The sequence below is a fragment of the Anarhichas minor genome, unplaced genomic scaffold, assembly GCF_050575085.1.
Source record: "Anarhichas minor isolate MPS153535 unplaced genomic scaffold, ASM5057508v1 ptg000045l, whole genome shotgun sequence".
Classification (NCBI taxonomy): Eukaryota; Metazoa; Chordata; class Actinopteri; order Perciformes; family Anarhichadidae; genus Anarhichas; species Anarhichas minor.
Genome location: NW_027466491.1, coordinates 6,886,014 through 6,908,927, shown reverse-complemented (window position 1 = coordinate 6,908,927; position 22,914 = coordinate 6,886,014). Strand labels below are relative to the sequence as shown.

The following is a 22,914-nucleotide window of genomic DNA, read 5'->3' as shown; positions in this document are numbered from 1 at the left end:
GACAGTAAATATGCTCGCACGAGATCGGAAGCAGCAAATTTAGACGTGTAAAAAGTTTACTTGTGCATGTTTTGATGCCTTTGATTGTGAATTTAGCACTTACAGCTGCACAGAGAAAACACACGGAAGTGAAATGGCTGTCAGAGATCAAACTTGATAAGGAGTTAACTACCTCATGTCGTCCTCTTCTATTATAAGATTACCTTTTTCATATTAGATCCTGAAGGATAAAATAACAACTTTTAGGCATCCTGTTAACCACAAGCACTCTCTGCAGATTTACATGTCCTTCATCATACTTTCATCCTTTGGCATTTAACCATGCCAAAGGACTTCCTTTATGGAAAATGTTTCCCTGGAAAGGGATCAACATGCCGTCCACACCCTTCGCTGTACGGATTTGTGTGCAACGTCACAATGTGTCCCATGGATCCCAGCTCATGTGGCAGGACTATGATCTCATTAGAAGCACCAGTGGTTTCATAGAGGTTGTGTACTGAATTAAATCAAAAGTTGAGTTCACTTTGCAGGTGACCGCCTGTATTTGGACCACTACAGCTAACTAGAATGAAGCTTAGCTAGCTAGGAGACATCTGACTAGTAATCTAGTTAACTTTCCACTCACTTTAAATATGATTTGTCTTCTGACATAATGTTCCTACTTCAAGTGTTCAAAATGACAATACAATCAATGAGAAAAAAGCCTGTACAACTAATAAATATACAGCACATTTGTAGCTGTAAAGAAATGACTTGGAAACCCTGTGTGAGTTGAATGAGAGTTACAGTATTTCATGATCAAATTAGGAGATAACTTGAATGCAGAGGACCTGCAAGCTAGCAGTGGTTACTGGTGTCTGCATGTATGGACTTCTCTGCAGACATTAACAAGGGGTTCTGTAATTTGTTTGCAGTCAGTCCCTGATTCCTCACATACAGTAGCTATGTCGGGCCATCTGGGTTGGAGATATACAGGGCTGTTGGCAGACAGTGCAAAGTGCTGATTTGTACCATAAACTGTATATGATAATGTAAACAGTCTATGATTTCCATACAGCAATGCTCTTGTTGATATTCATTCTTATGCTGCCTTTTTACAATAACCTAAACACAAGTTTTGCCATTAATATTGCATGATCTATATAGTGATTTAACCCACTAAATCTGGTACAATAGGCTCTTCTTTTTTTGTACATTCCCTGACAAATAAATGTCATCAACTAAACTAAGTTTTAATTGTCATTGTTTTTTCCATTGTTGGCAAGATGACAACAAACTGGGTTTTTAAATTTTACCGGCACAATCCCTTTTTTGGGGGGATTTATGTGTTATTTTTCTGTCACTTAAATATAAACACAACAAAATAAATTCGAAAGTAAATTAAAGTAATTAATCTAATCTAACATTAGTTGTTGTCATTTTAATTAGATATTTCACTTTTCTATTATGATGATAATGCTGCACAAACTTGCTTTTGCCTTTGATTTATATAATAAGCAACTACCTAATACTCTCTAACATCTTGGCTGTATTTATTTACTCTGTAGTTATACTATATTTCATGCAGCACATAAAGGCACCAAATAAGTAGGTTGTAGGAAGTAGGGAAGCAGATGAGACCTACGTCACAGTCCGCGTGTCTGCCTCGTTCAAAGTATTCTTAAAACACTAGAGCAAGACCGGAAACCATGCGAGCAGTTCCAAGAAGAGCAGCAGTTAGAAAGGAAGGGTTGGTGCCGCAGCTGCTTTTATTTTGAAAGCCGTCACCAGATGTTGTCTTCCTCGTTGCGTCCGGTTTGACTCCGAGCAGGCAGCCGCAGAAGAAGAAGCAAAACTGAGAGGCAGCAGGACTGGAGCAAACCCAGCAGTCTCAGCCTCATGCTTCACTCTGGGCACTTCTCCTCCTCCTCCTCCTCCTGCTGCTCGCTATCGTCAACATTGTGACAATATTTATTTTGTATTTGTATTATTTAGCCACAAAAAAAGCAACAAAAAAAGTGGAGGGGGGGGGAGAAGGGTCGCCGAGTCATGGAGCTTTATTGCCTGGAGTCGGACATAGTCGTGAGAGCCCAGCCTGACCCAAACATCCTCTATGATGACAGAGTGTTGCAAAGTTTATTAACAATTGAGGACAGGTTTTTACCTCAATGCTCTTACTTCCAGCGGGTCCAGAAGGATATTCAGCCTTATATGAGACGAATGGTTGCAGGTTGGATGCACGAGGTTTGTGGGCATTTTATGCATTGATGTGCTAACCTAACTGCTTCCGCTAATGTGTGCTTTTTATTTGTTTTGCATGTTGACACACATATTCTTGGAGTTTTAGTCTGTAGAGAGTTGTCAGGGGATGGTAACCTATTTGACAATTGAATGAGAATGACTCACCAAAGGCGTGGGAGAGTCGGAAATTCCACCACGAAGAAAGTTCAGCTTCAAAGAAGTATTTTAGCTAGATATTTACTTTGTTTAACAGCTACAAATATGGTGCTTTTTGCAAACTAGCTAGCTCAGGCGTGGGAGGGGAAATTAATCTTAATTTACATAGTCGAAAAACCGACAGTTCCCCTTTTTGAATAATTATTATTAATTTTTTGAAATGGCTCATGCTCTTTGGCTTTGGTCTGGCAACGTGCATGCAGAACCACTTTCACGTTTGAAGGTGAAATAACGAAATGTCCGCAAAATATATACGTTTTTTAACCGTCGGAAACTATTTTAACATCATTTCTTAACATTGTGCGCACGTTTTAAAGTACCTAGATGGTACATTTTTATTTTAAAATATTTTTTAAAGAAGGCGAGCCTCAACAAGGAAGAGGAGTTTAATGGCGACATTTTGCTGAACGACTTCCGATTGAACTAATTTGTTTCTGCCTTGTCCTGACTTTGCTAAAGTGCTATGGACATTTGTGATTTAACCTTTAACCTTAAGACAAGACTGGCATGGAAAAATCACATTCTTCAGCAAAAACAAACACCCCACCATTAAGTGCTCCTCTGCTGCAAAGCAAAAATACTCCTCCTCTATAGGCTACTTTTCTTTTATATTCTTTATTACTTTACTAACAACCTATTTTTTCTGTTGCATTTCTGTCTCGTTTTAGGTGTGTGAAGAGGAGAAGAGTAATGAAGATGTCTTCCCTTTAGCCATTAATTATTTGGACCGGTTTTTAGCGGTGATGCTCACAAGAAAGAGTTATTTGCAGCTTCTGGGAGCTGTGTGCATATTCCTGGCCTCCAAGTTAAAGGACTGCAGCCCGCTGTCAGCGGAAAAACTCTGCATGTACACAGACAACTCCATCACGCCACGGGAACTGCTGGTAAGAACCGGACATTTCAAAGGCCCCATTCATTCACGAGAACATGAAAAATGTAGTGTCATATTTTTTGAGATGGTTCTGTAAAGCTAATGGCTCTATTGGTTTCACAGGAAGTATCCCATTTGCCTTATAAGTGGAGCTGTGCACAATACAGCCACATCCTTTCTTTAGATCCACTGTGGACTGAAGAGACGAGTGATGCCATCTAGTGCTAGTTATGCAGTATAGAATTAAAATATCTTGCAATTCATGGACTTGCTTTGTATTTTAGGTAGATACTGTATGAGGGTTTATACTAAAGAATCAGCCAAAGTGCTCTTTAGTCTTACCTCCACACATCGATGGGAGTGTTAAACAAGAAGAGTATATTTCTTTCTGTTTACAGGAATACTTTTCATTCTTTCTTACCAACTTCAGGCTGATTTAATGAACTTTAGAACCAGAGTGTTCAACACAAGCTTGCTGAGCTGTTTGTACAGTAAAGTAGCCAGCACATTAGTGCTGAAACTATCATTTTCATTATCAATAGTTTTATTGATTCATCAATTGTTCTATAAAATGTAAGAACATTGTGTAAAATAGCCATCAGCGTTTTCAAACGCCCAGGTTGACGTCTTCAAATTGCTTGTTTTGCCCGATCAGCAGTTTATAAACCAAAGATATTAAGTTGACTAAATAATCTGCACTCAAGGTCCACGTACAACCTTGTTCTGGAGCTTTCTACCGTAACACACGGTCCTCATCAGCAGGTTAAGCAGCTTTATCGCCATTAACTGCGTTAAAACAGTTGAGAAAGTGATCATTAGTTGCAGCCTTAAAAGAAAAGGCAGCATATCCTCTCATTTGAGAAGCTTTGATCAGGTGATGTTTGGCATTTTACAGTTGGCTTCTTTAATTTAAACCAAACAGCCCCACATGCTGTCGATACGTCCGCCTGTGTCGCCTGCGGCTGTTGAGGGAAATGACATTCGTCCCATTTCATGCTCCATATTGTCGTTAGGCTCCAGATTCCTGGATATCCTGACAGGATGCGCAGAGAAGGCCTTTAGAGTCGGTCAAAGACGTTACAGCTCTTCCTTGTAATGAACAGTCTGCTACTGGGGCTTCAGCTGGAGGAGACAAGTTCAAGGGGGTGGAAGGGTGGTTGTGTCGGGGGGGGGGGGGGGGTGGTGGTGAAGTGTCCAGGAAGTGCACGCTCCGACAGCAAACCTCCGCCTCGTTCATCTCACAGTCAACAATCTCCATAAGGGCTAAGGTTCCATGCAAGCGTGTGTGTGGCAGGTTATGTGCAGGAAACCCACCTAAATGTGAATGATGGCTGACATTTCAGATGACAAATACGCGCTTGGTGACGGGGGGGGGACTGTCCCTGTCGGCTTTGGGGTTTCAGTGTTTACTACGTTGGCTTTTTCGGAGAAACTTCTCCGAAGAGCAAGTGAGCAGTTGACTTCATGAGTGTGAAAATGTCCCATTAGTAAAGTTAACCAGTTTAGCTTCTTTTAATGCACAGTTGCACTCTTTATGGATGTAATCATAACTTTTTATACACTTAGATTAATGAAATACACTTCATAAAACTAATGTAAAGTAATGTGATGAGCTGTCATGTTCTTATGGGTAACAGATAATCTGAAATCATAATGAATGACTGATAAAGTCCTCTGCATATGGCCGACATCATTGTCTTCAAACTGTGAAGTGACAATACATGACATCATGGCGAACCAAAGGAGGAACTAAACCTTTACAGGCCGACTCCGATGCTTCACTGCAGCAGGACTTTAAATTTGGAAATTGAGTAGGTTTAAAGAGAGATAGAATCAGGACTTTACATTTTATTTTTTTTTGTGAATGCATTACTTCACAATGCTGAGCAAGATTTAAGAGTGTGTCTCTCCAAGTCTCTCGTCTTTACTTGTGGAGGTTTGAAGAAAAATCTCATGAATAAATTGGCATAGCAAGACTTATGGAAACCCTGGAGAGGCCATTTGATTGGCTGGTGTCCCTGGGTTTTTGTTGCTCGGGTGCAAATATGTTCCTCATGTAGAGTTTCACTCATTCTGATATGATAGCTCATTCTGTCTGCGCTTTTCTAACCAACTTTTGTGCTTAATTTTCTTCAGGCCTGTGTGGTTTTTACATTATTACATCATAAAACGCAAACTGCATGTGTGCAGTTACGCCTTTTATTATAAATACTTAAGTTGCGTCCTCCTTCTAAATACAATACTGGAACAGGGAAACATTAAGACATTAGTAAATGCGGAATTGTGTTCAACACACAGGACATTAAATCACGAAACACCTTTCTTGCTGCTGCAAAAGCCGACTGTATGAAGAGTCTGTGCTGCTGCCTGTGCAGAGCGAACTCATTGTAGCTGTTTGAGGCTTGTGACAGGAAGGAAGGGGCTAGCTGTCTCATTGGCAGGGCAAAGCTTGTCACATGCCGGCTTTATGAACACAAAGGATGTGAGGAATGAGAAAGGCACGCAGATAATAAGATACAGCGAGGAGAGATAAAGTGAAGAAATGTTACTATTCTTACAGAGCCATTTCCTCTGGGAAAAGGGACAGGCTCTGATCTTTCTTCACGGTCAATGGAAGCATGGCAGCATGCCATTTAACCCTCGGACTGAGAAGATTCTGCCAAGAGACTGAATCTGAACTAACTGACACTTTTTGTTTAATTATCTTCTCTGTCTTTTAGGACTGGGAGCTGGTCGTGCTGGGGAAGTTGAAGTGGAACGTGGCCTCGGTCATCCCCAATGATTTTATAGAGCACATCATGCGCAGGCTCCCCCTCCCCAAAGACAAGCTGGTGATGGTCCGCAAACACACGCAGACATTCATCGCCCTCTGTGCCACAGGTAACGCAGCTGCAGATCATCTCATGAGCCTTTTTCCGATTTGTTTGCTCACTCTCACGCTCACTTTGCTGCCTTGTGATTCCCACATCCAGCAGAGTATTCCCACACACACAAACATTCTCCCACCGTGAGTCATCCGTGACCTCTTTTTCTTTTCTCGGCGTACTCTACTTGCTGCCTTATCCACGTTCTAGTCTCCGCCTGCAGTGGGGCTTTTACCTCACAGCTGCTAAAAGCTGCTTAAAGTGGTCATTTCCACATTTCTCTGCCAAGAGTTGGAGTGGCAAAAATCATATCAATGCACTGCTTGGATAAACCATGTACGTGATTAACAATAGCGATTGTATCATACTGTACTCTAGCGCTGTGTGTCTCGGGTGCAGCTGAACTCGGTGTTGTTTGTTGACACGGAAGCTTCCAGGTTTAAAAAGTCGTGACAGTGATCCTTTCTTCCTCCTCCCACCCCGGCCTCATGTCCAAAATAAGCTCTGGAGAGAAACTCGGATGTCCCCTTAGGCCTCTCCCTAGGGGAATTTTCACAGTATTTCTTTGCCTATATGAGGAATCCCTCTAATATTTTCATATCCTGGACAAAACCACTATTGCAGTGTGACAGAGCAGCTCTGTCACAAAGCTGCCTTTCATTTGCTACCTCCTTTTCATCTCATGCAATGAAGGAAATAAAAAAAAAAAAAAGGGAGGTCACATCAGTGCGGTACTTTAAGTGTGGTCAGATCTGGACAATAAGCACTTGTTTACTAGAAACTAGTTATTGGAACCATAAGCTCTTTCAATGAGTTTTATGCCTCGTTTAGCACATTTTTAGTGTCACACTTTTTTATATTTGGGTGTGTTTCAGTGGTTGCCTCTGCTATTCATAAGCAGCTGGTTATATCCAAGCACAAAGCAGCCACAGTGGAAAAAAGGAGAGAGGCCTGCTGTGGTTATGCAGTAATGTAAATGTTTGGAGTTTTATATGGAGTTGAGATGTTATTCTTATGATGGAGGAGCTCCTCCTATGGACAGCTGGCCCCTGGAGGAGAAGATGGGTGTAGTGGAGCAGGCTGCTCTCCAGGGTTTAATCAAAGCTATCGGGCCACCACGACTGGCTTGCAACCGGGCTAGGTCTATGTGCTGGGCTGGACTCGTGCAGCTCTTAACGATTGTGTGAGCCAAGCCTCTGCCTTCTTTAAGATCGTCGTCATGTCCGTGTGCTGAGACCAGAGGAAAGCTGTGCGTTGTAATAGCTCCTAACTGGCCGAGGACGGAGAAACTCCTGACAATGAGGGGCGTGTTATTCCTTTACCGACTCCACAAGTAAATGGACTTTTAAAAGCATATTTTGATGGTGTGCAAGGTAGTAAGCTTACCAACGAATAGAAACGATCCAGTAAGAGTTTGGTTACGCCGTGATGTTTTGTCTGTCTTGGTCGGGGACTGCTGCTCCGGAGAGCCACTTTCAAAGGCGAATGTAAAATAAGGGCGCACATTTGACAGTAATAATTGTCACAAGAATTTAAAAAAGAGAGCTAGAGAAAGGCGTGGAGGGAGGAGGTTTCCGAGGCTATTTGACGATCGAACTAACCGAAGCCGGAGTTCATTGCAACTCGTATTGTATGAACTTTGACTTCCTCCGTTGAGTTATCCATCAAACCATAAATGTGCTCCACTTTGCTCATGAAGTGTATGTAAAATTCTCACCAGCAGCTATAAATCAATAGATAAATAGATTAGGCCGGTTTGTTAGGTTAGGTTAGCTAGAAAAGGAAAAAAAATCACACTCGCAGCCTCTGTTCTATCTGTTTCTCACATTCCCATGTGGTTGACAGCGATTGGTCAAACATCAATCACATAGTGAATAAGTTCATTCATGAAACATGTTAGCCATAGAAACGGGGTCAGCCCCGCCCCTTCCCTAAACTCAGGACTTCTCTCAGTTCCTCTGGAAAACGTTTCTCTCAGCAGCTTTGTGAAAGCGTTTTAAGAGGAGCTTTTAGACTCCTTATGGTCCGATAAGATACTTACAGGTTTTCCCATGAAATGAAAATAACTGTTGAGGTGTTCCAAAGCAGCTTCAGCTCAGTATTTGCGTAGGTGTACTCTCCATGGCTGCCTCCGCTTCCGCCTCCTCCATCCAGGCCTGTTGTCGCTTAAGCCTTTAGACTCGGATACGCACCGGAGGGAGTCGTTCCTGAAACTCATTGCGCAGCGAGTGGGAGGATTCCGTCTCTGCTTTTCTAATCAGACCTGAAGTTTCTATGAAGGAAACCACACAGGTTACAGCTACGTCTGTTGAAATTCACACTGTGGGAAAGTCGGGTTCAGCTGAGGAGCGTGCAGACTGGGGGATGATTCAGACGTTTGCACCTCTCTAGCATCGCTCATACTTCCTCTGGATTGAATCATTTGCTGCAGCTCTTTGCGTCACGGTTACAAATGTGATTTCCGTACGTCACTGTAGCCCGAAGCTGCTGCTTGACTAATTGCACATTAATCCTCTTTCCTCGCCAGATGACCGCCTTGCCATGAACCCTCCTTCCATGATCGCCACTGGCAGCATGGGAGCGGCGGTCTGTGGCCTGCAGCTGGACCACAGTGACCAGAGGCTGAGTCGAGACAACCTGACAGACCTGCTGGCCAAGATCACCAACACAGAGGTGGTGAGTGCAACGGGGAAGGAAATGTATACCTGCCAGAAGCAATAACATTGTTTTAGTGCTGCATAATAATCATTGCAACATCGCACGACAGCAGCATAAAAGGCCCTTTAGTAAACAGAGATGACTTTAGTAGTGGCAGATTGGAGCTATTTACTCTTCATGGAGAGAGAGAGGGAGAGCCAGAGCTCTTGGCTGCGGAGCCAGACTGCTGCTATAAAGAGCAGCGGCAGAGGGAATGTCTTCTTAAAACTCAGAGCCTGCATTCTTGTGGTAGGACACATGCAATTTCTCTGCATGCCTCCCCCTTGAGCTGCGTGCCCCTCCTGGTGGAGGAAGATGTTTGCAAGTGAAGTCGAGAGCAAAATCCGGATGAAGAAATGGAAAGTTATCCAAGTCGTCCTCACAACAACACTTTAGAACATTTTTAGATTACTTTATTTATGTAATATATTAAGTCATAAACTGTACTTGCCATCTTAATGACCTTGTTGTACAGTTGATCAGTGTGCACTAATAAACGTAATGAAATTAGTGTGTACGCTGGCTGAGATTTAACCAATTTAAAGCATAATAAATATAAATCTAAGTATAAAATAATGCCCGATTTGACATATCGATCATTTTTGCTGCCGTACAACAATCGCTCGTTCTTACACCATAATACTTATACCATATGTATCCAAGTGTGTGCTTTCATTGTCACAGTGGGCCATTGTTACAGCAGAGGACCAGTTCAGAACCATAGAAATCCAGAAGGACCACAGCCAACGGGCCTCAGGAACAACACGGTTTGCCTCTTAGCTTGTGGTTACGTTGCCTCAGCGACGCGGGCCCCGCAAAAACCCAGCCGTCACAACAGGCGCCCCGACTGCAGCCCATCGGGTTCCAATTATCCGTACATTTCAAAGGAATGTTGGCCTCTTTGCGAGCCTCGGTTCATTCTTTTAAGAGTCCTGCAGCCGGCTCAGTGAGCCAGACCTCCCACATCTTCCACACAGACCTGCAGACGGACAGACCGAGGATCCCCTTTCACTTGAGAAGTTGTCCAAAAACATCCGGTCTCACTGTCCTATATTCTGTTTTACACCAAACTCAGAGGTTCAGGGTGCAGTAGGTCAAAGCCATTTCCTCTAGACCTCCACATGGGACTGACCGTGCTGTCAACCCAAAGGGGGGGGGGGGGGGGGGGGGTTGGAGGAAGGGAGTCCAGATCACAGAGGTCATTTAGAAACCGTGCCCCCACACATTCCCCTTGTATTCACACCTCAGACATGCACAGGTCTCGTGTCCGAGAGGATTCCTGTGCCCACCGTGTAGCTCGCTGCCCTGTGTTGTTGGTATTGGAGCCTGCTGGTACCTATTGTTCTGGTCATGATGCAGACAGGACCACCAACCTCAACGCACATAATTCCCCGCTGGTATGCCGTGCATGTGACCAAAGCTGTTTAACAACTTGCACATCAAACGTCATAAAATACCAGGTTTTTGCACGCTAATGTCTGCGTACAGGTGCACAGATTAAACACTCTATACAGCGAGCATGTTGCATTTTTAGTAACAACTTTATTTGTGAATAATGTAGAGAAAAATTGAGAAATTAAGTTGAAAGTGTTAAGTTTCTCATTTGTCTGGAGATCATAACAATGTTTTTGAGTTGGGCTAAAATTCTCTTAATTTCACATGTAAAAACGCTGGATTATAGTTTTATTTCTCATATTTGTTTGATTTATTTTTGTGTATAAATAGTAAAACTATATTTTTTACAGCCTTTTCACAATTTAGTTTTTATAGGAGCCTGTTTAAGCTTCATACTTTATAAAAATGTCAGACGTAAAGCTGTGTTTAGGCTGACAAATGCATGTAGATTAAGAACAGTTAAAAAAGACAAAAATGTATACAAAATAAGCCTGAACTCTAGGATTGTTCGGTTGGTGTGCAAAAGACTACCCGGTCCTAAAAGCATTTAAACAATAGCATGGGTGTAATGTGTGTGTGTGTGTAACAACGTCTGCCCCGCTTTGTTCCAGGATTGTTTGAGGGCGTGCCAGGAGCAGATCGAGCGCGTGCTGGCCACCAGCCTGCAGCAGGGCCAGCAGTACCGGCAGGAGACCGGCATCAGAGCTGGCAACAAGGCGAGGGAGCAGCAAGACCAGTCCAGCACCCCCACAGATGTACGCGACGTCAACTTATGAACTCGCACACATCACTCACGCCTGTTTACCAATGAACTTACTGGAGCGAGGGAGGCATGAGCTGCCAGTATCTGCGCCACATCGGCGAAGGTGTGACAATCTATGAACTTTTAGAAAATAAGAAATTTCTAGTTTTTTCTCCTTTTTGCCCCATTCATACCCGGTTGGGTGTACGGTCACCTTTTGTACGGGCCACATGTAATCAAACAACTATTTAAAAAAAACAAAAAAAACATCTTGAGAACTTGATAGTGCCTTAGGTTTCCCAGGATGTAAACCTGAATATATTTTCATACTTGAAAAACAAAATACATACAGCATAATTCTATGAAATATACATATTTCTTTTGATAAAACATAGTAAAAATAAATATGATAAATAATGTATATTTAGCTAGCATTTAGTTATGTTACTCTTTTATCATCTTTAGTGAGCAGTTATCAATTCACCTGTGCAGGAAAACTCCTATAGTAATAATGCTGATTGAATAGATGGCATCCAAACCAAGCTGATATCCAGTCAGAGCTAGCGAGCTAGCTGCTCTCTAGCGCTATCTATCAAACTGTGCACCTGTAGCACTGCTTACTATTTATGCTATCAAGTGCTGGCCAGGAGTGGGCTGGGCCTGCTCACAGAGGAAGGACATGAGGGGCTTTGAGTGGTTTGGAGCAGTGGCTTCTGTTAAAAGTCAACAGAGGACAAGGTCAGTTATTACGGTCTTGATTTCACTGCCAAATCCAGTACAGTATGCTAACTGAACGACATGTACATGTATTATAATTCAGCGAGGCGACATTATTATTCTGTTCTTGTTCTAGCTCCTACATGTTAGCGAGTGTTTGGGAGATGGTTTGCAGAAGATTTTATGCCTCAGCTAGGTAGATGTCATGTTACTAGAGGAAAAGGATATTTGGCAAGTTCGTGAGAGGAAATGGAAGCAGGTTGAAGGTTTTCTTGTGAGGTTTTTTTTTTTTTTTTTGTTGGAAAAGAAACGCATGTGGAAAGTGTGGGGGGGGGGTGCTAGAAGTGTAGATTGATGAATGACAGCGAATTGGCGAGGAAGTTAACTTAAGCTATGTAATGTTTCTGCAGTTGCACGTTACTTGAGTGACACACAGGAGGAGGAGGAATCCCTGGTGATGTCCGGAGGGGATCAGATTAGTTGTGCTGCAGTTTCTCCGGTTATCAATTTCCATTTCTCCGAACAATATTGATGCACTTTTAAAAACACACTCCTTAAGAATGGTAAGGGGATGGTGGTTGAGGAGAGTTCAGCGGGTTGTTGGGACCTTTTTTTTTTTTTCTGTAAGTTATTCGATTTTTTTATTTTTTTTTCTGGGCTGGATTCCCATGGGGTAACGAACATTGTCTTGAAAGCTAAGCCCCGACAGGTGAGAAGACATAGAATAATCGGTGTTATGGTATAATAGAATATAAACTAATGCTGTGTTCACGCCAAACGCAAAAGTTTGATTGCGGGATCGCAACTGCAGCTTCATTGGCTGGTTTACTACGGCTGTAGGAACAAAAAAAAAAAACAGCAGATTGAGCCGTAATTCAATGGCAGAAAGCATGCCGAGTTAACTACGTAATAATGCCCACATACGGCTTTTTACCACCATATCGGATCCAACAAAGTCTGAACGTCGGTGACCGCAGGAGGAGAATCTCGACTCTGACAGGTTCTCGTGAATTTCTCTATTCGTGTCTTTGCATTGACTTTACACGTTTGTGGCGTGAACACAGCAAATAGAAAACCAAGTCACTTGTAGACTTTTTTTTTTTTTTGAATTCAGTGCGTTTATTTAACCTTACTTGAATTTTTGTGAATCCATAACCAAAACCTTCCAACAGTTCTTTCAAAGAGTTACACACATACGTGTCCATGTTTTTGCTCTTTTTATGTAAACTGCTCTCTGAACTGAAGTTTTAAAATGAGTTTTCTCCATTGTAGACGTGGGTGAGTAGGGGTTTACATTGTGTCAACGTTTTTGACTGTATATAACCAAATTCCCTACGAGCACAAATGCTAAAACAAATATCGTAACTACATTTTAGAACAGAAATGTAGTTTCTAAATTGTATTCTTGCATGATCTGTTGTGCAAAAAGCCAAATGTTTTTTGTTTTTTTTTTCAAAAAAAGTGCTTCAAACAGAAAAAATGTTTAAGCTTTTAAAGGTTTTGTGTATAATTTGAAAGAGATAATTCCAAAGTGAGACAATTCGATCATACACATTCTTTTGCTGCTATGAAGCTTTTGTTTTTCCAGTCTTACACAAAGATGCCTTATATTGATTCACTTGTGTGCTGCTATATTATGAAATGTTGTATATGTAACAAGTCTTCTTTGCTTTTCTGTTTTGTGTGTACTGGAGGGAACGTAACAGTTTGGTGCGGGACTGGAAGTACTTTGTTTTTGCCGATCTTTTTGATTAGCATGTTTTATTGTTTCATTTGTATCTTTTATATTCTACCATATTCTTGCTGCTTCTTTGTAATGTTTGTGTACCTCAGGTTAATTTGGATGGATAGAGCGAGAGCTCATCTCGCATTACCTCATCAAACTTCACATCACTCGCACATTGTTTTCACTCTGAATTTGTTGGACGGGTTTCACTTTCTTTTTTTTTTTTTTTTTTTCCAGTCTGGATGAGAGGAAGAACAATGCTTCTTCTCTTTAAATCAAGAAATGTCTGCCGCCAAATTCCACTGAGCAGTTATAAGTGCCTATACATTAAAATAGGTTGTTTCATATATCTAGGTAAAAAAAAAAACAGCCCATACTGTATGTTACACATGTATTTGAAAGACAAAAAAAAATATTTGTAATTTCATTGGCATGTTTAGATCGGTTCATTGGAATAAAGTGGAATATTGTTGATTTTTGAGGTACCCATTTAGTCAAAGTTTAAACCACGAGGATGTTTTATCATTGTTCAGTGTGTTTGGTTTTCTAAACTCCTCTCCCACTATCCCCATGTGCAACCACACAGTGTACCTCAACAATTTCTCCTCAATAAATTGGCTAAAATCATGTGACTGGTTTGTTTGTCTTCCTGTGTACAGACTGAGGTCTGCCCACCTGGATTAATGTTATTTCTGTTGGATTGTGTTTATAGGGAGATCTTACCTTTATGATGCCACTAGAGGATGACTAAACAACCATAAACATAGACAAGTGGATGAAAGAGCAAGTGGTAATGCCCTCAAAATTATATATGAATCAGTGCACAGGCCGGCATCTGAAAAACTGCGAACACAAATTTAACACACGGTATTTGATTTTACGAATATTTCTGTTTACTAGAGTTTTTCCAAGCTTTAGATACCATTGAATATGAAGGGCTGTTGACAGTGAAACACTTTCACTCTAAATAATCTAAAACTAGCACAATTATTAACATTGGACGGACTAATTTGCACACGTGAACACAATGCCAACAAAGTTTAGGATTGCAGACTTTCTTTTGCAAATATTAATTTTACTTGCCCAATGAATAACGAAGAATTTTGTCTTTGTAATATGTACGATTTACTAAAAAGTTCAAATGTATACCAATTTTACTACATAGCTTTGTTTGTAATGTTACGTTTGATCTTTGCGCCGCTCTGCAATGCGATATGATTTGCGTCATGACGCAGGAGGCCACGTCACTTTATTGCGGCTGAACCAACCCGGAAGTACATGGCACAGGAGCAGCCGTGGACAATGTTTACATTCAGTTTAACGCTTGTCCGACAGTAAGTGATGATTTTTAAGGTGTCATTTCCCTTTTTATAATCCCAGATTACACGGACATGAATGAACAGATAATGTGACTGTATTCTACAGTAGTAGCGTTATGTCCTGACATGTTGGTATTAAAGCAATGGCGGCTGAAGTGTGCAGCTAGTTAACAGTAAAACGAGTTCAATAACTTAGCTAACGTGTGCGTTGTGTTTCAGTAGTTTAAACTAACCTCGCTTTATATTTAAACACATGATTACTATCTTGTCACCGTTTAATTAATACTCTAATTCAATGACATTGCTGTGTTTTCACACAGTGGGGAAACGCAGTACAACAGGGACAAGCTGCTGCAAGGTACGTCATCTAGGTCTGACTACACAGATCTGATCCCACGTGGGTGTTGGAGCATCAGCTGTTAGATGCATTCATACATGCAACAGAAAACTAACACGTTAATAGGCTTTATTAACACTAACTGAGGTGGTGTCTGTCTTCCAGGTCAAGGTGTGGACACACCCTTGTCAGAGACGGGTCTTGTGCAGGGTGACGCGGTAGGAAGATACCTCAGAGACATCGCATTCAACAATGTGTTTGCCAGTAACCTGCAACGAGCCGTACAGGTAAGTCAGACTTCACGCACAGATTAGGTGAGAGTGAGAGACAAATCACTGCTCCCCGCTGTCACCTGCATCGCGGCTAAATAGAGGCTATAATACACTGAGATGGGATCAGATCATTCCCACAACTATGTAGTGTTGTCGGCACGTTAAAAGGAGTGGTCTGGTGATATTGTATCGTCCTGTTAAACCACAAAAATGTCACTATTGTTTTCTCCTGATTGTGAAGGGAAAGGGAAAAACAGGATGCCTGTTAAGAACTTTGTAAAATAGTTGTGTGAACGCTCACGTCTCTGTGGTCTTTGACTCACGGATGCTGACGGTGTATTGATGAACATTCTGGTTTTTTTTGGCACTTATAAATGTGTTGAGTCAGTCATTTCCAGATTATGTTTCCCCCATCAGACAGCTGAAATAATGTTGAAGAACAACACTCACTGTTCTGGCACGGAGATGGTTTTGGAGCCGTTACTCAGAGAGAGGGTACGACCAGTTGTCTTTATACTCCGTCCAAATATTCAAGTTTTAAGTGTATGACTACAGCAGTTTCTTTACAGAGCTCTAAGTTGTGGTTTTGTTTTTAATGCAGGGTTTTGGCGTTGCCGAGGGACGTCACAAAGATGATCTGAAGAACATGGCCAACGCTGCTGGCCAGTCATGCCGTGACTACACCCCTCCAGGAGGAGAGACTTTAGACCAGGTGAGTCAGACACAGTCAGGAGTTATCATTTGGAAACTGATTGTTAAGAAGTTGAAAACAGCCACAGTTGAAACTCAAAGTCAAGAGAGTATTACTTGTGCAACAGTGCCATGTAGTGCCCATTTTGAATATTGCATTTACAACTCAGTCTGTGGACAGATAAGTGAAATAAAAGTTAATGTAGTTTACTTTTTAAAATATTGTGTTTAATATGTGGAAAACCCGAAGGCTAATTGATGCGAATGAGATGATCTGGGTAGCGTTGTGTGAGTAATGATATTTAGCTCTTCTTAAATACATGGACATTTAAAAAAATATCTTGTTTTTTCAAGCCAAACCCGAAAGATATTTAATTTTTAATGATAGAGAACATAAAAAAGGTAAATCCTCACACCGAGGAGCTGCAACCAGAAGATTTTGAGCACTTGTGCTCGAAAACCTTCTTAAAGCAATTATCAAAATAGGTTGCAGATTTTTCTTTTGTCGACGAAGTGACTGACTTCAGCTCTATTTATTTACAGTATATGCTGTATGTACAAGGACAAAATGATTTAAAGAAAACCGTAGCTGGCAAAAAGAGACTCTGTCGTTGGCTGACACGCTCTCAAACCTGCTCTGGCTCACTGTCACCTTGCTTGTAGGTGAAGCTGCGATTCAAAAAATTCCTCAAACTCCTTTTCAAGCAAATGTTGGACGAACACTGCTCGTCAGGACCGGATGCCTCTGCGGGAGCATCAGATGCCGGAGACGCGGCAAACGGGACTGAAGCTGCTGCCTCGGGCGTCGCCCCCGTTGGCTCGGCTGACGATGGTCTCCGGGGAGTGTCGGTCCACGCTCTGGTCGTGACCCACGGCGCTTACATCCGTGTAGCCGTCAAGCACCTTGTAGAGGACTTGAAGAGCTCCCTGCCTGCGGGGGTGAAGATGTCCCAGTTGTTTTCACCCTCTCCGAACACGGGCGTCAGTCGCTTCGTTTTCACCCTGAGCCAGTCCGAGTGCGGCCCGGTCCTCTCTGCTTGTCGCTGCGTCTTTACCAACAGGAAGGACCACCTGGCAAACCTCTCAGTGGCCGTATAGTGTGAAGGGAAGGAAAAAGGTTTTATGTACTGTTTGTGTGCACATGTACACAGTCTCTAATGGATATAATCATAAGGACTAAAGGGGAAATAAGAGGCAAAGACCTCAAAGTTGTCACAGGTAACTGAACAACCTGGTAAATTATGTTTGCTCAATAATCAAGTGTTTTACTGTGGACTAAGTCTAAATAAGTGCAGTACTGTATATTCAAACTGTTTCATCATCCTCCCAACTGTAGGCCAGTGAGGACTTGTGTTATTACCTCTTCTATCGTGTCATACCAAAGTCAGAACTATTTAATGTGTTGTTGAACGCGTCAATACGTCCGTGCGTGTGGCATTTCCTAGTTGATGCGTCTCCTGAGATGCTGCTCATTTTACTTGTGCAATACAACGTGTTTACACTGAATCTTTGAGTTTTATACACGGATATATATAACGGAAGATACTACAGGATGCTATTTACACAAGTGCTGTAAAACCGTCCCAACTCCTTGTTGTTCAATGTGTTTTTCTTCTTCCTATTTTTAGAGTCACTTTTTAATCTCCACTGAATGCCTGAGCCGCTCAGCCCGTCATGGCCTCAATATCTCAAGCACCATGTGATCTACTCAGTGGTGGAAATTAACCAAGTCAATTTACTCAATTCGTGTAGTCTAGTAAAAAAATGTAAGGTACTTGAGTATCTCAATTATTGTCTGCTACTCTACTGCAATTCAGAAACCATGTTGTACTCCACTACATTTGACAGCTTTAGTTACTTGTTACTTTATGGATTCTGAGTAATAATACAATAAACAAATAAATGATAACAAATGTGTTCAGATAAAGATAAGACTTTGCAGTATTGCTACTTTTACTTAAGTCAAAAATGTGAGTACTTTTTCCACCACTAGGGAGACAAAAAGAGGCTTAGTTTCTCCCGTCACATGTCTTCAACAACTGATAGAGATCAGTTTTCTCTCATCATGAATGAATGGAGAAAAAGGTTTGAGCACACTAGGGCTCTATAATGCAGCCACTACTGAACTGTGAAGGGAAGTAACAGCTATTCTAGATGTGTAATCACTTTCAAAGAGCTTCAATATCCTGCAGCTATAGCTAGTACAGCATCTCAAAACCTTCATAGCGTTTAACAGCTGACCGTGAAGGAAAAGGTCAACATTTTGGGATGTATTAGCGTAGCGTAGCACAAAGACTTTAATTAAACAAGGCTCTGCCTGAGGGCAACTAAATCCGGTTACCAGCTCTTCTAAAGCAAACTGATGAACACGTTGTATATTGTTGGTTTAATATGTAACAAAACCAAGTGTAAAAACGTCAATTTTACATTTTTACGGTGGGACTATTTCTTGGCTGGTAGCAGTAACTTCCTGGAGTTTCCTATGCCACAAAACGTCGAACACTTCCGTTAGCGGGTCAAAGGTTAATGGGTGACAAATTTAACAGTTTGTTTGGGTAGAAATGTCACCAAGTGTATTTTTAGAGTGAAGTGACTCATGTACCTGTTTCCTAATTAAGAGGAGGTGTGAAAGTGCAGGATATTCAGCTAATGAGTGGAACTGCTGAGTAACTGTGTCAAAGTTAAACCTGCTTACTCATTCATGACTTCCTTTCGGACGGCTTGTCTTTACCAAATTAGAACACCAAAGCTAAAAAAATAAAAGAAATCACAGCTGTATGAATTTGCATAAATAACATACACCACTACACAGGTTTCCTTTATAGTTTATTTGGTCCCAAACACTCTCCAACTCATACATTCAAAGACAAACCATGTTTTTTTTTAATATATACATTTTAACTGTAAAGCGTCCTTATAAATACCATAAATAACAATAAAGGAATGGAATTAAATAAATAAATACTCTTTGGGACTGGTTTTAGTGTTTGCTGGTGGTGCCCAGCACCTGTAAATATCACATAGCGAGAGTTCCGATTTGATATCAAGATTGCTGTAAAAGGTTTGTTTACCCTGTAGTTATATTCATTCAAGTCATGAATTAAGCTAGATTGTACAAATACAGATGCATTACCACAGACAATGCTGTGCTTTTAGTGATCTGTAGTTTTGGAAGGTTTTTGGAATTGCTGTTATAGGTTCAGAACAATTAAACAAATGTAAAATCTTCTATATCCAACTCGGAAAACTTGGGGCTTTAAAATATAGGCTAACCTTAACTCTACTAAATGCAACTCTTAAGTATATTCATGTATATATTTGTGTGTAAAGTCATGCCTGCCTAGTTTCACATCAGTAGACAGGGCCTTCAGCCGTCCAAAGGTAGGCTTCTGTCTTGAGATAACATCAATGTCACTTTGAAATGTGGGTTTCTCAGACCAGCTGTTAAAACCTCAATGAGAAGAGAAAAAAACAAAATGGAAACGTGCTGACTTCTCCTGAGTGTTGGGATTATTACTTTCTAAAGCTTTGTTTGCATTTGCTAAGCGATTGAATCCTCACTGACATGAATCACGTAGTTCTTCGGGGAAACTAAAGCGTGTTTATGAATAATTCAATAATATTTCACTGCCATTTTGTCATCTAAGCAATAGCTCAGTGTGAGCAGGTGCCAACTAACTGTAATGGATGGGAAATGGATTTGGATCACTCAGCTTGGCACAAAACCAAGATTTTCTTTTTCTGTTATCTGTTTCTGAGGAGAAAATAGTCAGGTGGGACATGAAACTACATTTTTAAATTCCTATACGCTCTATTTGTCACCAAACCTGCTTAGGAACGTTCCAAATAGTCGTTATTGATGAGATGAATTCAGGTAAAACTCGCATCCCTTGTTGATTTATCTTATATCTGCAGTGATCTCAAATAATTGCGTTTTAACACTAATTGTGCAAAAAGGTCAAGTCTCCTTTTTTTGTGAATGAGTGATGACTAAAAATATATTTAACTCAGCCACTTGAAAATTCTCATATCAGTTTTTTTTCTGATATCATGACAAACTACAATGCTAAACTCACTTTAAGAAAAGTAAATATATCCTAACCAGTGAAAATCAGCCCATAGTCCCGGTGCTCCGGGGGCTGGCCGGGTTGGACGAGTGCACGTTCCACGGGTCGTGGGTGGACGGAGCCAGCGGCGTCTCCCGGGACACGTTGCGCACGTCATCCCCGGTCTCTACCTCCACCTCCACCTCTACCTCCACCTCCACCTCTAGATCAGCGTCGAGCTCTGGAACGGCCCGAGAGTCCGAGCCCTCCTCGGTCTGACCAAAGTAGACGTTGTGCGGGTCGGAGGGATCCACCACCTGGTTCCTCTTCTCCCTGTGCAGCAGGAGGCGCTCCAGCGGCACCGTGTTCTTCTTGGGCAGGAAGAGGGAGGTCTGCGGGAGGTTCTGGCCCGCTGAGAACACCTGCCGGGAGCCCTCCAGGTTGAACAGGATGCCGGTCCGGCTGGAGAAGTACACGTCCCGGTTGTTCTCCAGAAGTCTGTGGTTGAACAGACAGTCGTCTCTGAGGCAGATGGGCTGAAAGACAAGGAGAGAGGGAGGCAATTAAACTACAGTGAAGGAATATCCTATTTTCTTTACAGGAGGCAAGATAATACGTTGTTGTCATTTCCTCAGCTTTTATTTGAAATAATCTCCAAATAGGCTAATGCACTTAATGCTCGAAGTAACTAGATAATACAGCCATCTGATCCAATGCTATTATTTAGCAAAAACACCAGAATGTTAGAAAAAATCACGAGGATTGAGATAATGTCCTTTTAGTTCTAGTTTAGTTGTAATTCCCTACATATGTGTGTAGCCTTATTCTATCTTTTTTTCGGTATTAACTTTAAATATAACTTCGCCACCATTTGCAGTTTGTTCCCTTAATATCAGTGCATGCATTAAACCAAATCCAATGAATATATTCACGTGTAGACAACAGTCAACTTTGTGCGTAAAATGATAGAAAGCGGTGTTAAAAACTATGAGTAAAACCCCACAGTGGTTCCGAATATGAAACGTGTATTGGATCTATTTAGTTCAAAGTAGAAATTAGTCAAACGTGTTTTAAAATAATACAATTAATTGACGTTAAGACATTCCATATTTGCGGTACGTTTGTGCGTAAAAGGATGGCTCTTTAAATGTTATAACCGATGCGTAAAACCTCACAAGGGGTTCCAAGATAGATAAACTCAAAAGTAAAAGTTCAGTGTGATGGATCGGTGGAATTAATAGTAACACACATTAAAACTGAAAGCAAGTATTGGCTTACCGAGCTGAATGGGTTGCCCTCCAAATCCATACACAAGTAACGGCTACTTTTGACGCCGAGGATGGCGATGCGCTCCCTTGTTTCAGCTTTCAGTAAAATCACACCTGTCAGGAAGAAAAGGTAATGAGCATTGGAGTGTTAAAGACACCACTTCATATTGCAACAAATAAATGTAACGACTAAAAGACGTCTTACTATATGAACTCCTGACTGTCGTTCTGCGCACAGTGCCATCTAATCTGATCTCCAAGTAGAAGTTGTTGAGCTCTGTGGATGTCTGCAGGTGGACATATCTCCTCGGGTTCCCCCAGTTGGATCCAACCAGCGGCGACGGGTTCGGGGCCGTTTCCCCGAGAGGAAATCCCTGGAGGACGGCGAGTAAGAGCGCCAGCACAGTATCCCTCATCCTCAGTCTCCTGTTGACGTCCATCCTGGAGTAAACCGGTGCTTTCCACTGAGAGAGCTGCTGTGAGTTTTCAGATGCTCTGTTGTCCCAAAGTTTGGAGACAGTTCCTATTTAAAGCCCCCTGAATGCCACTCCTGCTCACATCCTTTGCTTTAAAAAAAAATAGAAACTCGCCCCCAAAGCAGATGTGCGGGTTTGCTGCAGCGGAAGGGACACTTCCACCTCTGTCTGTTTATCCCGATGCTCTTGGTCAGACTGGACTCTTATTTTTGGTGACACGTCTTGAGTCATCCACCTTGGACATTATTCTAAGACTATTTCCTGATGGTCCAACGTTTTGGTTCGGACTGGAAACATGGTGCAATGGGCAATGTGAAAAAAATAAAAGAATAAAGACAACAAAAAGAAAGGACATAATGCAGAATCGTTCAAATGTATGTCATTTAAATCAGGAATAAAATATACTGTTAGTTAGTTGTGTAATAGTTAAATCCGTCCTAACTCCAGAATTCTTGATGAAGGAATTGATCAGTGATTAATTGAGCGTCATGTAAAATGTTTAACAGATTTAGTTCAATGGACTGGACGTTAAGTCATGGTTTGAAGTTACTTAGGTTTGCTGTTTTTACGCACCTGCCCAATTTAACATTTTCACCATTTCACCAGCAGAGGGAGCCACTGCCTTATTTAGTATAGTTTTACTGGGAAGTCGCATTTAGCTGGCTAAACTATTTTTGGATGCTGGAGTTTCAGCATGAAACACTTTAAACTATGTTTCGGTAAAGAACTATCCTCCTTGCTGTACACAACAACTTTTAAACAGCTTCTCTTAAAAAGAAAACGATTTTTGTAATCCAGGAAATTAAACCCACTTCCAAATGTCGACAATTATGATAATCTTCAAGTTTAATTTGCACACAAACAAACATAAACCAAAGTGATTTTACATGATTTCAAGTACTACACGTAAGTACAATTATTTTTCATTTTACGCTACTTTATACTTCTATTCTACGACAATTCAGAGACAAATATTGCATGTTTAACTCCATTACATTTATTTGATAACCGGTTACTAATCAGATTAATAATACAAAATATAATCGATAAATGAAATA

The 22,914-nt window shown here is 41.4% G+C and overlaps 3 protein-coding genes across 3 annotated transcripts; 2 read left to right on the top strand and 1 right to left on the bottom strand.

The window, feature by feature from the left end:
- The first annotated feature begins 1,703 nt into the window (after positions 1-1,703).
- Positions 1,704-14,075, top strand: LOC142970934 (G1/S-specific cyclin-D2-like). Its single transcript, XM_076111435.1, has 5 exons — positions 1,704-2,223; positions 3,105-3,320; positions 6,028-6,187; positions 8,699-8,847; positions 10,875-14,075. Exons 1-5 carry the CDS (start codon positions 2,029-2,031, stop codon positions 11,037-11,039), a joined length of 885 nt encoding a protein of 294 aa, XP_075967550.1. The 5' UTR covers positions 1,704-2,028; the 3' UTR covers positions 11,040-14,075.
- A 639-nt stretch (positions 14,076-14,714) lies between these two features.
- Positions 14,715-17,656, top strand: tigarb (TP53 induced glycolysis regulatory phosphatase b). Its single transcript, XM_076111437.1, has 6 exons — positions 14,715-14,782; positions 15,088-15,125; positions 15,270-15,391; positions 15,794-15,871; positions 15,978-16,088; positions 16,730-17,656. Exons 1-6 carry the CDS (start codon positions 14,727-14,729, stop codon positions 17,162-17,164), a joined length of 840 nt encoding a protein of 279 aa, XP_075967552.1. The 5' UTR covers positions 14,715-14,726; the 3' UTR covers positions 17,165-17,656.
- A 2,492-nt stretch (positions 17,657-20,148) lies between these two features.
- fgf23 (fibroblast growth factor 23) lies at positions 20,149-21,991 on the bottom strand. Its single transcript, XM_076111438.1, has 3 exons — positions 21,586-21,991; positions 21,391-21,494; positions 20,149-20,648 (listed from the first exon to the last, which is right to left on the bottom strand). Exons 1-3 carry the CDS (start codon positions 21,818-21,820, stop codon positions 20,178-20,180), a joined length of 810 nt encoding a protein of 269 aa, XP_075967553.1. The 5' UTR covers positions 21,821-21,991; the 3' UTR covers positions 20,149-20,177.
- Between the last annotated feature and the right edge of the window lie 923 nt (positions 21,992-22,914).

Coding starts and splice junctions, on each gene's coding strand:
- LOC142970934 (XM_076111435.1), top strand. CDS start 2,029: ATGGAGCTTTATTGCCTGGAGTCGGACATAGTCGTGAGAGCCCAGCCT. Junction 3,321..6,027: donor TCACGCCACGGGAACTGCTG/GTAAGAACCGGA, acceptor TCTGTCTTTTAG/GACTGGGAGCTGGTCGTGCT. Junction 8,848..10,874: donor AGATCACCAACACAGAGGTG/GTGAGTGCAACG, acceptor GCTTTGTTCCAG/GATTGTTTGAGGGCGTGCCA.
- tigarb (XM_076111437.1), top strand. CDS start 14,727: ATGGCACAGGAGCAGCCGTGGACAATGTTTACATTCAGTTTAACGCTT. Junction 15,126..15,269: donor CAGGGACAAGCTGCTGCAAG/GTACGTCATCTA, acceptor TCTGTCTTCCAG/GTCAAGGTGTGGACACACCC. Junction 16,089..16,729: donor GAGGAGAGACTTTAGACCAG/GTGAGTCAGACA, acceptor CCTTGCTTGTAG/GTGAAGCTGCGATTCAAAAA.
- fgf23 (XM_076111438.1), bottom strand. CDS start 21,820: ATGGACGTCAACAGGAGACTGAGGATGAGGGATACTGTGCTGGCGCTC. Junction 21,495..21,585: donor GACAGTCAGGAGTTCATATA/GTAAGACGTCTT, acceptor TCTTCCTGACAG/GTGTGATTTTACTGAAAGCT. Junction 20,649..21,390: donor AGGGCAACCCATTCAGCTCG/GTAAGCCAATAC, acceptor CTTGTCTTTCAG/CCCATCTGCCTCAGAGACGA.